The 14,878-nt window shown below is 42.5% G+C and overlaps 1 protein-coding gene across 3 annotated transcripts in view; it reads left to right on the plus strand.

Annotated features, from left to right (window-relative positions):
- The window catches only part of mllt10 (MLLT10 histone lysine methyltransferase DOT1L cofactor), a 53,727-nt gene extending 39,220 nt beyond the window's left edge, over window positions 1-14,507 (plus strand). For 2 of the 3 annotated variants that reach the window (XM_074693496.1, XM_074693499.1), the window contains 9 exons: window positions 3,429-3,546; window positions 7,136-7,214; window positions 8,186-8,370; window positions 10,189-10,338; window positions 10,653-10,708; window positions 10,950-11,239; window positions 11,476-11,496; window positions 11,803-11,881; window positions 12,356-14,507. In XM_074693496.1, coding sequence (XP_074549597.1) covers window positions 3,429-3,546; window positions 7,136-7,214; window positions 8,186-8,370; window positions 10,189-10,338; window positions 10,653-10,708; window positions 10,950-11,239; window positions 11,476-11,496; window positions 11,803-11,881; window positions 12,356-12,625 — 1,248 coding nt within the window. In that variant the 3' untranslated portion in view covers window positions 12,626-14,507. The remainder of the gene's footprint in view (window positions 1-3,428; window positions 3,547-7,135; window positions 7,215-8,185; window positions 8,371-10,188; window positions 10,339-10,652; window positions 10,709-10,949; window positions 11,240-11,475; window positions 11,497-11,802; window positions 11,882-12,355) is intronic. The other variant, XM_074693497.1, reaches the window with a different exon arrangement.
- Window positions 14,508-14,878: the final 371 nt, after the last annotated feature.

Raw genomic sequence — 14,878 nt, forward strand, 5'->3', positions numbered from 1 at the left:
AATCATCGTTAACTTGCGTGAGCTCGATCTGTGTTTGGATTTTTAACACGCAGTTCAGTTAATGTATCCTTTACAGTTTTCAAATAAAGTTATTTTATTTGAAAGGGACAGTGAAATTAAACATTTAATGCAGAGAAAGAAAGTGATGTTCAGCACTCAGAGTGTATGGCTTTTGATAATTTTTTAACTATTGTCCTTTATTGGACCTTTGCAAAGTGCTTAGCATCATAAAACTGAAGAAATCAATACGTATAAAGGTGAAATAAAAACACAGTGGTATTGCATACATTTTATGCCCTCATATAAACAAGTAATCTAGAAGACGGTGAGGTAAAGTAAGCACAGCTTAGGGCACAGGGCTGTTGATGTGCAGAAATGCTTTGTGATAAACTGAAAAATTACAAGTTAGGAAAAAGGAAGAACCCATCATTTATTCACTTAAAACAAAAATATTGCAGTGGCTGTGTAATGAAAAAATTTACATGATATGTATTTATATTTAGTTCTATTATTGCCTGTTTGTTTGATTTGTTTTTAACTTTATCCAGTTTTAAAGCAGCCGATCAGCAGGTTTATTCAGAGGAATATTACTCATGGTTTCACTGTGATATTTTTCTGACTCCTCGAGCACACTGAATATTCAGAGGTGAAAGCACTGACTCTGATTCAGTCCGTCCAGCCCCTCCACTAATCACCGCCCATCATCTCACAAAAAGAAGAAAAAAAAACTCATCTTCAATCACTGACCCCGCTGCCCCTTCTTTTTGAAACCTCCCCAAAGACCACGCTCTGTCTCTGTCCACCCAGCTCCATTTTTTTCCTCTCCCATGTCCACTTACCACCTCTGTCTCTCCCTGTCTTTTTCTCACACACACTTTTTCTCACCCTCGACCTTCCTCCTCTCTGTCCCCATCCATTTCTCTTTTTCTCCCTCCGTTGTCCTGTGATGTAATGACATCTGACAAGCACCACAGTAGGGATGGAGGGATAGATGGAGGGAGGGATCAGGCCAGTGTGTGAGTGAGTGTGTGTGTGTGTGTTGTTGATCTCTGTGTGTGTGTGTGTGTGTGTGTGTGTGTGTATGAAGGGGGAGGCAGGGGTTGCACTCATGCCTTGGATTCGCTGGCCTGGCCTTCATCTTGCCCGCTCTTCTCTGTTTGGGACATATTATAGAGGACGAGAGGCCCAGGGAAGCACAGGATATCACGCCTGTTTGCAGCATGTATAGATGAGTTTAGGCTGTGCATGTGTGTGTGTGTGTGTGTGTGTGTGTTAGTGTGTGAGTGTGTGTGTGTGAGTGTATTGTGTTGCCAGTGAGACAAACACACAGTCAGAGAGCAGCGGAGAGCCAGTGTGAGGAAGACTTTAATTGAGAAGGAAAGATTTTAAAATCTTTCCAGATTGTTAAAACCATGTGTGTAGGTTCATAAAAGTCTGATGCACGGCTTTGGGCATCTGGGACACACACTCACACACACACACACACACACTTGAGAGGATCGAGGAAACACACTCTGAATTGAAGCTGCAGAAATTATGCAACTGAAGAAAGACGCCAACAACAGGCTTCCCCTCAGTGTGTGTGTGTGTGTGTGTGTGTGTGAGTGAGTGTAAATGTGTGTGTGTGTGACAGAGACCATTTACTATTTTCAGTACGCTAAGAGACTCCCGGCCTACTGTTATTGGCTATCAGCCCAGGACAGAGAAAAGGGAGCGAGAGAGAGACTTTGAATGAAAAATGAATGAAAATGAAAAATGAATGTTGATGGGAAAAGGGGGCCGGATTATGGCTCTGAGGGGAGGAGGAGGACGAGGAGGGGGACGAAGAAGAAAAGGGGGGTGGTCCAGAAAGAAACCTGAAGTCATTTAAGTGGGGGGCGAACAAGCAGTTAAAAAACTAAATTTTTCAGGCTTCGGTATTTCAGACAGGATTTCCACAGCTCATACATTAAACAAATGTTTGAAGGAATTTGTTACTGAAAATTATTCCTCTCTGGTTTGTTTCTCTTTTATGTCAGAAATAATTATAAAAGATTGACAGATGCAATGTTTGGAGTAAACAGTGGAGCACTCTTCAAGTATCTCATTCAACTGTTGTTGATTTTCTGACCTTTTTAAAGGAGGTGGTCACTCTAAGACAGATTGTCTCTGGCCCAGCTTAGCTCATACAATTCACCTTTAAACTTGTTTCAACTGGGTGATACAACCAGCACCACTCTTTAAACTTCTAAACTAAACCACATCTTAACTACATTTTCCAGGTTTCACTCACGTCCTCTGCCTTTTGAAACTTTTTATTAAGTCATATGAATCTGAAGTAAAACTCTCGGTTGGAGCAGATTTACTTGATAGAACTCAATAGTTTTTGCAAATTTGAACATAATTACATGATTTTCATACATTATTTTAAAGCGATCGGTCCAGTCAGCCATTTTGTTTTTTCAGAGACCTGAGTCCTGATGCTCCACCCTCGCCCTCTCCCTCCAACCCCACCCTGTTCTCCTCCGTCCTTATTTGGGAAATGCCTTAATTGGATTAAACTGTATGCATCAGAAACACTTTGTCAGCACGTCAGCGTACTGTCAGGGTGCTGTGGCAGTTTGAGCCCTCTGTGTGTGTGCACATGCACACGTGTGTGTACGCGCGTTATTGAATAATGCGGCTGTGTGTCCACGATATAAGTTTGTTGTTTCCTTTTCTTCTATTTGATGATAAAACATTGAAACATGAAGCGAAGCTTGTATGCGTTTTTCTTCTTTGATACTGAGAAATATTGGTGAACGCTGAAGTTGTAAAAAGTGTCTGTGTTGAAGGTGAATAACAAGGAAGCACCTGTGACATCATGATTTTAATATCTATTACTTAACTGTGTATTTAAGAAAAAGGGCCACTTATAAATCTGTTTATTTTAATAAACACTGCTATAGAATGTAGAGAGTAACAATTCTTTATATGTATGAGGTGCAACAAAAAGGAAAAGAAAAAAGCATTTCACACATTCACATCAGTTTGTTTTTTTTACTTTGATTGTCTTGAACTCAAGGGTTGTAACTTGTGTGATTTTTAGATGTTATGTTTAAAATGTTGCCTTTAAAAAAATTCAAATTGGTCTTTTCCCCTCGTTTACTGACTAAATTTCAACTGATGATCAAAAAAGGTTATTGACTTCTACATCCGTAATGAATATTTACTAACCAACTAAATTACAACTTTGTTTTTAAATTTTTTTCATGTGTTTTTTGCTAATCTGACCTTTTCTGAAAGTAAGCTTGATGCTCTAATTGGAGCTTTTATCAAACCATCACACACCTTGTTTCTTGTCTCTGAAACGTAGTTACCAACAAGGCCAAACATTCTCTCCTGAAAGTTGATCTTTAAATTCAACTGAAGTTTCATTCACATTTCACCGTCTCTCCCCTCCTCTCCAGGTGAGCGGTCTGCCAGGGTCAGTCTTCAACCTCGCTCCCTCCCACATGTTTGGAAACCGGCTCAACCCAAACTCTGCCATGGCCGCCCTCATCGCCCAGTCCGAGGCCTCACCAGCAGGTACAGCAGCATACCTGTTACTGTGTGTGTGTGTGAGAGTGTGTGTTGTATGTGTGTTCGTTGTGTGCAGAAAGAGAAGGAGATAATGGATAGGTCACGCCCCTTGCTCCACAGAGAGGTCAAGGGTCAGCACTTGTGATATTTTCAAGCGCCTCCCTTTCTGCTCCAGTTACACTCTGTAAATGCCACCCTGCAAAATCACACACACTCATACAAAAATGTAATACACAAGCACACACACTTGTAGTTAACATGTGAAACACTGCAGTGGTGTGTATGGGAGTAAGAGGAGCTGGTGAAGTTGTGTGGCAGAGGAGGAGGCTCTGAGAGCTCTTCAGAAGCTCCTGCAGCAGCAGCAGGAAGGAGGTGCTTGGTCGTCCGTCCAGCACGGAGGAGCTGATGAAGGAGTTAAGACAACTTGACTTGAGTAATCAGAGTAGCAGCTGCTTGATACAAGACATCTGGTGGAGCAGACCAGTGAAGAGAGGAGAAGGGAGAGGAGTCCAGAGCGGGGAGGCGGAAGGTGGGTCCTTCCTGCTGCCGGTCAGCACTCATCAGAGCCAGATCCAGCCGACCTGCAGGTCAGCTCACTAATCAGGCTGAGTGACAGGAGGCCACAGGGCTGTGTGTGTGTGTGTGTGTGTGTGTGTGTGTGTGTGTGTGTGTGTGTGTGTGTGTGTGTGTGTGTGTGTGTGTGTGTGTGTGTGTGTGTGTGTGTGTGTGTGTGTGTGTGTGTGTGTGTGTTTGTGTTTGTGGGAGTGAGAGACTGTGTGTGAGAGTGTTTTTTGCAGAGACAATGCTGGTTTTGTGTGTAGAAAACAAATAAGCTTTGGTATATTTCTGGAGGAAATGCTAAACAAAGCAGGAGTTTAACTGAAGTTTGGAGGAGGATGAGGACGTTTAGCAGTGAAATAGCTGTAGAAGCAAAAAGTTTCTGCAGTGGCTTCATTTTGCAGGAGTTACTTAAAACCTCTGTATCCCACCTTTTAAAAATTCCTTATATCAAATAATAACTACAATCTACAGCACTTGCTGTATGTATGTCAAGCTGTATGGTGTGGTCATAAAATGCTCAATTATAAAGCAGAGATATAGAAAAGGATTAAAGACAGAGACACAAAACAAAACTTTGTTAGAGCAGTCCTGTGCAGTGTTGTAAATTAGGTTTTCTTTCAATATACACACAAAAAAATGACGTTTTGTACATTTGAATAAATAAAAAATGTGTCTGGAAACACCTTTAGCAAAACAAAGAAATATATAACCTATCTTGACCATTTTGCCAAATAAATCTTTGTTTCTGTTTTAAAATAAGAGAGCCTCTGTGTTGTATATTTAACAAACTTTATTCAGACACTTCCTTTTTCTGGAAGGTTCAGCACAGAAACTGTCTCTAGCTATGGTTTTCTTCAAGGCACTTATCAGGAAAGCTAATACGAGAAAATAAAAGTGCTGTACTATCATATCATGTAATTCATAAATAAGCTTTATTATATTACTGATATTAAATGGTCAACTGTTTTCTTATTGAACATGACTTCCAACATTTCCTGGATTTCTGACTTGAAGTCAGTTTTTCCTGGATATTCTCAAAATCCTTGCCAGATGTGGACATCAAGACTTACAGTGTACAGTTTCTTTTAGCAGACGCTTTTGTCCAAAGCGACGTACAACACAAGCAAGAATTTAGACTGAAGAAAAATCATTCTGTCAAAATCCTCGTCAACAGTTTTAAGTCGTTGTAAAAGAAAACACCCGGTGATTTCGTCAATATCTAAACAACTGTTTATAAAGATTCCAAGCTCAACTGGATACCAGAAAAAGCAGCAAAGGGCCATGACAGAGAGGTAAAATGCAGAGGGTATTTTTCTGTTAGTTAATGTCACTCATTCGACTTGCTGTTAAGTTTTGTACACGCTCTGTGTGTGCAGCTTCACAGGCGTGAAAGTTCTGTTTGTGAGCTATTCAGGGTCACATGAGCACAAACGTTGCAAGGTGTGTGTGTGTGTGTGTGAGTTTGTATACATGCAGCCTGTTTGCTTTGGCAGCGGTGTCTCTTTGCTTTGGAGCGTCTGGAGGGAGGTGCCAGGAGGGAAAGGGTTACAAGAGAAAAAGGAGGCGAGCGACGGACTGGAGTGGTGACCCTGGCGGGGGTAAAAGCTGGGATTGACTGTCTTAAGTAGAGGGGAGTTTGTGAGAGTGTGTAAATGCTAAAGTGTGCGTTTGCATGTGTGCGCATGTGTGATTCATTACTCTTACTGAGGAAAATGAAAAGAAGCGTCTGGCCGGGGGCCCAGAGGGAGGACGCAGAGACTCTGTCAGACGGTGGAAAGAGGGACGCAGTTTGAATGAAGACAGACAGAGGAAGTTTGGCAGTTTGTGAATCCAAACCTCTGGAAATAAATCCACACTATGACAGCTTCATTCACAGATACACTAACATGATATCTGCTTTCTCACCTGAAACCACAAAAACTCCTCAGAACCAGCCTCCAGAGGAAATGTTTTAGCCTGTATGAAGAGTTTTTGTAAAATGGTGCTGTGTGTTTCTAGGTATTGATTTACATATGAAAATTCAATTTTGATAATTGCTGAACTTTCCCTTTTGAATCCATCAAACACTCATAGAGTTGTCCCTCCTTTTCTGACAGAGTACTCACCAATAAGCGTAATTTAAAGACACGTGAAGTATCGGCAGCAACACTTATCAGAGCAGATGACAGTCAGCTGTAGATCATGTTGTTTACAGCTTGAGTCAGCTGTTCAGTCATTTTTATACGTGCACATAAAATCAGACACAAAGCGTATAAAACATTTTAATTAATGGGGTTCAGAAAATATCATTGGATTATTATTGACACTTTTAGTCTCAGGGGGAAGCGAACATTTCACTCCCTGTCAGGTGATATTCCAGGTGTCACATGCTCAGAAAGACACGAGTATGTGAGTGTGTGTTGTATATGTCGTAAAGCTAAAATTAACCTATAGCACTTGCGTACATGGAGCTGTAGATGTAGAATCAATAACAACGTATCCACAATGACCTAGATGTATTTTCTAAAGCAGTTTGTGGAACACAGACAGAAACACGTCGTCAGACATCAACGCTCTGTTTGACTCTCAAAAATCATCCAGGTTTAGCACAACTGCAACGATGCCAAGCTACAGGTAATCGATCCAAACATGGCGAAGAGCGGGGAAAAAAACACACACTGAGGTGAAACGATTTAAGAAAATCAGGGAAATGGTGTGTTTTTTTTCCATTTCAGAGCAATTGTGCACAAAATTCAGTTCTCTAGCTGACAGGTATTTTTGAACAACTTGAAGTGACTACTTTCTGCAGAACAACACAGTGTGAAGTTTCTCTTTAAACTGAGGTGATAAGAAATGATGAAGGTTGTCAGAGTAAATGTTTTTTTAACTTTGCTGTGGATGAGTTTTATGTCAATGTGACATTAAACTCACTCATGTGGATAGCATTTTGTGCATTAAGTATTTTAGCTTAACATGGCTAAGTCCAGAGCTGCTGTTGGATGCACGATTAAGTTTTGTACATGTATTTTGTGTGTGTGTGTGTGTGTGTGTGTAGATCAGGAGGTGGGTGACAGCAGCAGCAGCGTTGGAGCTCAAGGCTTCTCCATAAGAGCTTCTCCAAAGACCACCCCGCGGTGAGTACCCTCACACACACAGATGCCCCCCTCTTCCTCACCAGTCCCTTCCCATTTACATTCCTCACCCCCTCCTCCTCCTCCCTCCTTCACCCATCCCCCTCTCCTTCTCCCTCTCTCTCTGCTTTTCACTCCGCTGGCCCCTCGTCTCCTCTCACTCCTCACACACACACGTACACACACTCTCCCTTTCGCTCTCACCCCTACAGGCAATTCTGGCTCTCTCAGCCAACGGTAACTTGTGTTTTTGAAGGTGGTAACCATCCTTCAACTTCAGTTAGATTTTTTTTCCCCGGCTCAAACCACACATGGACGGAGCGTCTGATTTCCAGCAGCGGGATCATTTGGGAATGTTTGCACGGATCTTTCCTGATGGGAATATTGATGATGGAAATCACTGTTTGTTTATTTCGTCTTGGTGGTGGAACGGGTGATTTGGCTGCAGAGGTTTGTTGTTTGATTTTTTTCCCACTGTCTCACTGCTCCTGAGTGAATTATGTGTTGCGTTTAGGGGACATTATTAACGCAGGAAAATGTCATTTGATTTTTAAAACAGGAAGTTTGAAGACAGGAAATGTTTCTTGATTGTTTTATTGACTGACTTTAATTTTCCTGCATGTTTCCAACAGTTTATTTGCGTCTTTTTCGTGTTACGCACCGCTCTTTTAAACCCTGAAGCCGTTTCCGCTTTTTTTCAGACTCAACAGATTGTCTCCACGCACACAAACTTCAAGATTTATCGCATCAAGGCAGTCTACTTCCCTCTCTGTCTCTCTCCTGCGTGTCCTCTCTCCCTCTCACACACACACTGAAAGCCTGGCCCCTTTTCATTAGAGGCCACTGTAACAACAAATTGATGTAGTTTTATAGCCAGCAGTGTCTATGTTTGTCTGACGTTTATGTTGGGTCGTTAATCTCCCCATTGACCCCTCTATCTCTCTCCTCTCTCCTCTCTCCCTCCCATCATTCAGCTCTCCCATTGGTGGCCTGCAGATCCGCTATGACTCCTCGGGGTCGTTGCCGGGGCCAGGGTTGCTAGGGGCGGGGGGAGGCGGAGACATGATGCCCCCAGTGGCCACCAGCATAGAGCAGCTCCTGGAGAGGCAGTGGAACGAAGGGCAGAGTTTCCTGATGCAGCAGGGAGCGCACGGGGACGGTGAGGACAGACACTCACGGGTTTTGTCAGAACAAATAAAGTTTAAAAGTTTGATTACACGGCCACTCCTCCCTCTCTGTAGTCCAAGAGGCAACATCCAGTTAGTAAAAATGAAGCCTATGCGGAAGTGCTAAAAGTTGCTGTTCATCAAGAATCCGCTTGAGGCTGGCTGCAGAAAGACCAGGAGTCACGTACACACCTAGCCAAAAAGAACAGATTTTTACAGCATTAAAAAGCACATTTACAGCCTGGTTCAAGAAACAGCTTGGGTCTAAAACACTGATTTTATTATCAGCACATGCCGGGGATGCACTGACGTGAAAGTTTTGGCCAATACCTACCTAATATCTGAAATTAATATTGCTGTTATGGCCGATAACAGATATTTACCAATATCAATATCGGTTAAAAAAACAATCTGAGATGATGTGCCGAGGTAGTTCAGAGAGAGAGAGCAGCGTGATCATGAGAAAAGACGACCATGGAGAGGATTAAAGGATGTAGCGCCCGAGATGAACACTTAAAAAAAGTATGTTTTGTCTGGTTCTTTGGATCAAAAGCAGAAAGAGAGACATAAAAGAAGTTATGTTAAAAAAAAAAAAAAGAAGACCAACATCGGCCAATGCCGATATTGATACCAATATATCGTGCATCCCTAGCACACACTGTACAGTGAGCGAAATATTTTCTAATTTACCCATTTAGAAGTTATTAGGATGGTCTGATTGTCCAATCAGAGACACAGCTTAGGCCACATGACTGACGGGCGCCCTGTAGCTGCTCAAAAGGAAGCTCACAGCCAGCGTCATATCGAATGTGGCTGCGTCCATAGATTGGTTTCATTTCACGGTTTCAGGAACAGACGTCCATGTTTTATACACCTCAAAAAACTGAAATCTGCCTTTTTAGACTTAATATGAGCCACATTCACCTGAGCGGTCCAGAAAAATGTCTTGTTTCAAGTTATTTAAAGAAAAAAAATAGGTTTGAATTGCTTGTAACAACACTGCAAAAAAACTGAAATCTTAGCAAGTGTTTTTGTCTTTTTTTAAAGTAAAAATTGTCCTATTATACTTGATATGAGCCACTTTCAACTTATCAATCCAGAAAAATGTCTTGTTTCAAGTTATCAGAGTACAAAAATGAGGTTTGAATGGCTTGTAACCAGTAAAAAAATCTGCCAATGGAACAAAAAGACATTTTTCTGGATTGGTCATGTGAATTTGGCTTATATTGAGTCTATAAAGGAATTTTCTACTGTAAATAAGACAAAAACACTTGATAAGATTTCAGTTTTTGCAGTGGAGTTGTGCCAATGGAAAAACTGTATCGTCTGTTGATCTCTGAGCTATGAGGGGAAAATGAAAATGGAAATGTGGTGCAGGTGATGAAGACTACTTCATTTAGGATAAATCAGCCTTCAATTTGTTGATAAGTCCTCCTTCTCCTCCTCCTCCTCCTCCTCCTCACTGAGCAGTCCATGAGCTCCTCTCTTCAGTCTGCACAGACAGCAGGATCCCTGTTTCTGTAGCTGATCTTGACCTCTGACCTCCCAGTGGTGATCAGTCACTGAGTTTCATGGTTTCGCCTCGAGGAAGAAGTGGCCTTTCTTCTTAAAGTCAAAGCACCAGTGATTTCCACTGCTGTATGCCAGTGATCTCTTCACCAGAGAAAACATAACAGCTGCAGAGTTTGTTAATAAGCCTGATTACATTTACTCTTCAATCCTCTCAGGGTCCACCATAAAATCACAGCCAGTCAGTCGCACTATGTTACACTTTGTGATCGATCATTTCTGTCCCTCTTTGTCTCCGTCAGTCGTCGGCATGTTAAAGTCCCTCCACCAGCTGCAGGAGGAGAACCGGCGTCTGGAGGAGCAGATCAAAACTCTGACCATGAAGAAGGAGAGGCTGCAGCTCCTCAGCGCTCAGCTGTCAGTGCCTTTCACCCCCTCCACAGCCTCCTCAGGTACATGTGCACATTTAGCAGTGATGCTATTTCTAGCGATGCTGTTGTAACAAAATAACTGGATATTTTTCCTTTCCTTTTGTCGATCATTTTTAAATTAACCTCTTATAAAACTCAACATTTAACCAAACCAGCTCAGGCTTCCACGTCGTCATCTGCACATTCTTTGCTTTTTCACACATTAAGATAAGCATGTTGCTAAGGAAACAAGCTTCACACCAACCATAACAATAATCAATAAAAGTAATTATTTGCAGACTAACACAATTATAAATAGACTCTGAAAATCTATATGTGGTTATTTTGTTTTGCAGATGTGAAAGGAAGTCATCTCGGAGCTACTGACTCGTCTTTACCTGCTGCAGCTCAGGTAAGAACAAAAGCACGACCGTCACTTTCAATCCTGTCGCTCAAGAGTCGAGTCCGATAAATCAAGAAACAGCAGCTCAAACTATGACAAAAACTCATCCTGAATAGTTTTATAGTAATTCTGTTTGTTAAATGATGATGAACAGAGAATAGTCCCTCAATAGTCGCTCGACTTGTTTCGACTCATGAATTCTTTGAGGTTGTATCTGCGCTGAAGGTTTATACAAACCTCTCCCTCACAGGACAGCACGTCGTGTGGCGGCCACAGCAGCAGCGGCTCCACCTCCTCCCTCTCCACCCCCCCTTCTGTCTCCCAGAGCCCTCCCCAGCTTAACGGCGTCCCCGCTGTGGGAACAAACCCGGCCGGGCTGGGCGGGGTGGCGGGGATCATGGGCGCTTTGGGTGCGGGGAACACGCTGGGCATGGGGGGCATCGTCGGGGCGTTGAATGGAGTGATCCAGACGCCGGGGGGCACGGGCAGCTCACACACACACACTACAGCAACAGGTGTTACATTACCTGTTAACAACAGGTATGTCTGAGGAGCGCTTCAGTTAGCCCGCTTCTTTCCTCCTCCACATGTTTTCATGGGCACACACACGGATAAAAAGATTTGTCATGATGTGATTGATCAAGACCTTAAAATCTGAAGTCAGTAATGTGCACGGCTCGAAACAGCTTCCTTATGTTTCTTGTGATGTTTGAATGGAGACGTTGTTGCGTCCTCTCCTTTCTCTTTCCTTTTGCTTGCGTGTTGGATTCTAACAGCTCAACTACGAGTAAGAGCAGGTGAGACTGTTGGTTTGACATCTCTACAACCTCTAACTTTGTTCTGTTGTGTTTTTAAACCTGTCAACAAAAAATCTACTTGTGTTTTTATGGATTCAAAAATTGTTATAATTTTTAGAAACATTTATTTTTTTGTCAAATTTGCAAAAACGCGTGAGATGCAAGTGAAAAACTGCTCCTCAGGGTGGGCTAGGTAAATGTTTTGCATGTGTTGTGTGTGACTGAAGTCTTGGTGTGAGCTGACAGAGCAGAGTCTGAGTGACTTTCAGGTTTATCTGACTCTTTGTATGATTTTTGTCTCAACAGACTTGGCCTGCTGTCCGAGCAGCAACGATTTTTTCTGCAGCATCACCAACTCCAGCAGCTGCTCGCCTCCCAGCCTGTGGTTAGAGACACACGCACACACACACAAATAATGTGCTCTGATACAGGAAGTCTTGTGCCAACTATCAAACCTATTTAAATACACAGTTAGAATTTTGTTAAAGCGGTTTTTGGTGTTTTTTTGATGTGGGCTTGTGTGAAGGCAAATGTACAGAGTCATGCTAAAGCAAACCATTTTTTGAAGCCACTTCTGTCAACTCACATGAACCAGAATTGCTCAAGAATGTCCCCATCCCAAGCAGCTGATAGCGTAGCATCCCTGATAGCTTTCTGCCTGTTTCTGAACAAGAAGCTGAGTTGAGATTTATTTCCTACAAGTAATAACCCAACTGAAAACAGTGAACTAAACCTTTAGGGATAATGCCCCTTCAATGATTGTGACCCCACTGTACCCACTGTGCTTATTGTTGTCCTTATTTGCCTCCCCTGTCTTTTCCTCTCTCTTTATTTCCTCCTCTCTCCCTCCCTCCTTCAGGAGCAGCAGCAGGTGCTGCTGTACCAGCTCATGCAGCAGCAGGACCTCCAGCAGCTGCAGCCCCTCTCCTCCTCTTCCATCCCGCTCTCGTCTGCTCAGCTGCCCATCAACAACATGCTGCCCGCCGCCCAGAGCCAGGGCCAGGGCACCATCACCACCAACCCTTTCCTGGCTCTGCAGCACGCACACACAGACACGCACGCCTCGGGGGCGCAGAAGCCGCGGCTCGCTGAGAAGGCCGTGGGCGTCGCGGGGCAGGAGAAGACATGACGGCAGATGCTCTTATGTTTTGTTTTTTGTTTTCCTGAAAATAAATATGCAGAGTTTTTGCGGGGATCAGACTGTTGCTCAGCTTTGTAGTTCATAAAACACTGACAGCAGAGAAATCTGTTTTTCACTGTTCAGTCTGCTTTCCATCAGCACCACACACACGTTTTCAGGTTTCATTTTAACACAGCGTTTAGGGTCAATTTTATTATTTATTTCCATGGTTTGTAGTTTTTATAGCTGTAGTGCTGCTTCAGGTTCTTATTTTTCTATTAACAATGATTTTCATTTCATGTCACTGGTAGCATCTTAGTGTGTTTGTGTCAGTAAATAAGCACATGTTGTGTCCGTTCAATATTTTCTTATCTGATTTCGTCATTCTGTTTTCTTTTCATATTTCGTCTGTCTTCTCTCTGTGTCATGTTTTTCGTCGTCTGTCACCATCCCTCTCAGTCTGGTCTCTCTGCTGTCTCACTCTCTCAGGGACTTCAGCTATCAGCACTCAAGCTAGCACTCACACACACAAACACACAGATCTTCAAACCTTTAAAACAATGGCAGAAATACATGAATATAAAACACAAAACTACTTTTCCCTTACTGCAGGACTTCACAGACGCAGATGTAGGTTTGACATCTGTCTCGCAGAGGTCCCCAGGGGACTGTCGAGTGGGAGGCTTGTGAAAAATATCCCACGTTGTCGCCTCAATTTGTGTCATTTTCACTCCGTTTGTGTCGATCCTTTATCGTCAGTGAGCCAAGACTGGATCACACGGTCACCACGGAAGCCTTGCTTTTGACTGTCTCTTCTCTGGGCCAGAAACAGGGGGCTCACTCAGGGAAGTCAAGTGTTTAAAAATGTTATTTAAAAGAAGAGAAAGAAGCTAGATGAATGTTCAGATGGATGTACTTATCCACGTTAACCTTCATCTTCTTGATTGAGCCCCCTGCTGCACCTACCTCTGAAGCAGGACCAGCCTATCAGGACCTAAAAGGCCGACAGCAGCGGCCAATGAAAACACAAAATAACAGTCACGACTGGCCAATCAGGGTCAAAAACCCCAAGTGCCTGAGGCCAAGGAGGGGGACGGCTGCTTGTTTTCCCTTTACCTGAGCCGCTGTCACTCACAACTCTACTGATAATAAAGCTGCATCACAAAGGACTACGTACCGTCTCTTTAAGAAAACCAGGAAAACCAATTCTGCTGCGTTCTCTAATTTTTAAGCCAACTTTGTATTGTGCTTTTTATTTATTGGGCGTTTTTGTGTAACAGGCATAAGATGATATATTTTAAAAGCCTGCTGGTGTTGCAACCTAACATCATTTTGTACTACTGTGTAAAGTTATGTCTTTTTTCCCCTCATACAGTCGAATCTTGCTGTAAACCCTTTTAATGATCTGTGTTGTGTTTAGAAAGCTACTTCTTAATTGGCTGATTGGGGGAGGGGGTGCGGCTGTACATAGCTATTTGTAGGGGGAGGAAGTGTGTCTGAGGGTTCAGTGGCACAGTTTTTACCTCGTTACGTGTACATAAACCTTTGTCATTGGCCGTTGGTGTACAGAAATGATTGTGATTGGCCGTGCTGGTGTGAAGGAAAGCCAATGAAGCCTCAGTTTGTGTGCGTGAACCTTTAGGACCAGAGAAAAAAAAAAAAGTTGACAGTGACTGGACACACAAAGTATTAATTTATTTTTCTATGTTCAGGGACATTGTGTTTCTTTTTTAAGTTTTGCACCATTTTCTTGATGAGAAGTCATTTTATACTTGGGGCACCGTGTTTTCATCTGTGCACACCTTTGTTTGGATCGATTTTGTACAAGTGGAAAATAATGAGAGGAGCAAAATTGACATTGTATTCAAAAATCACCAAAATAAAGAAACACTATGGATAAAATGAACAGAGCATTGGGGCATTCATTTGAAATATCTAAACCATTAGTTTAGCAAGAACCTGACACATATTTTACACTTCACTTGTTATGCTGACACACCATCAAGATCAGGTAAAATCAGTTGTTTGTAATCCCACTTTAATGTAAGTTCATTCTTTGAGAAACAATCCAATGATAGCATTAGTTTGATAGCATTCTGTTTTTGATATTATTAAAGCTTTTATCGCCAGCTTGTAAACGATGTCACTGATCAACACTGACTTGAAAATGCACAAAAAAACAAACAAACAAACAGGAGCCCTCTCTAAAGTCAACAAACTGAAAGCTCTGGTGGTAACTTTTCACTTTGTTGATTTGGCCCC

Source organism: Halichoeres trimaculatus, unplaced genomic scaffold (genome assembly GCF_033239565.1).
Source record: "Halichoeres trimaculatus isolate MK-OKI-2021-1 unplaced genomic scaffold, fHalTri1.1 fHalTri1_scaffold_18, whole genome shotgun sequence".
NCBI lineage: Eukaryota > Metazoa > Chordata > Actinopteri > Labriformes > Labridae > Halichoeres > Halichoeres trimaculatus.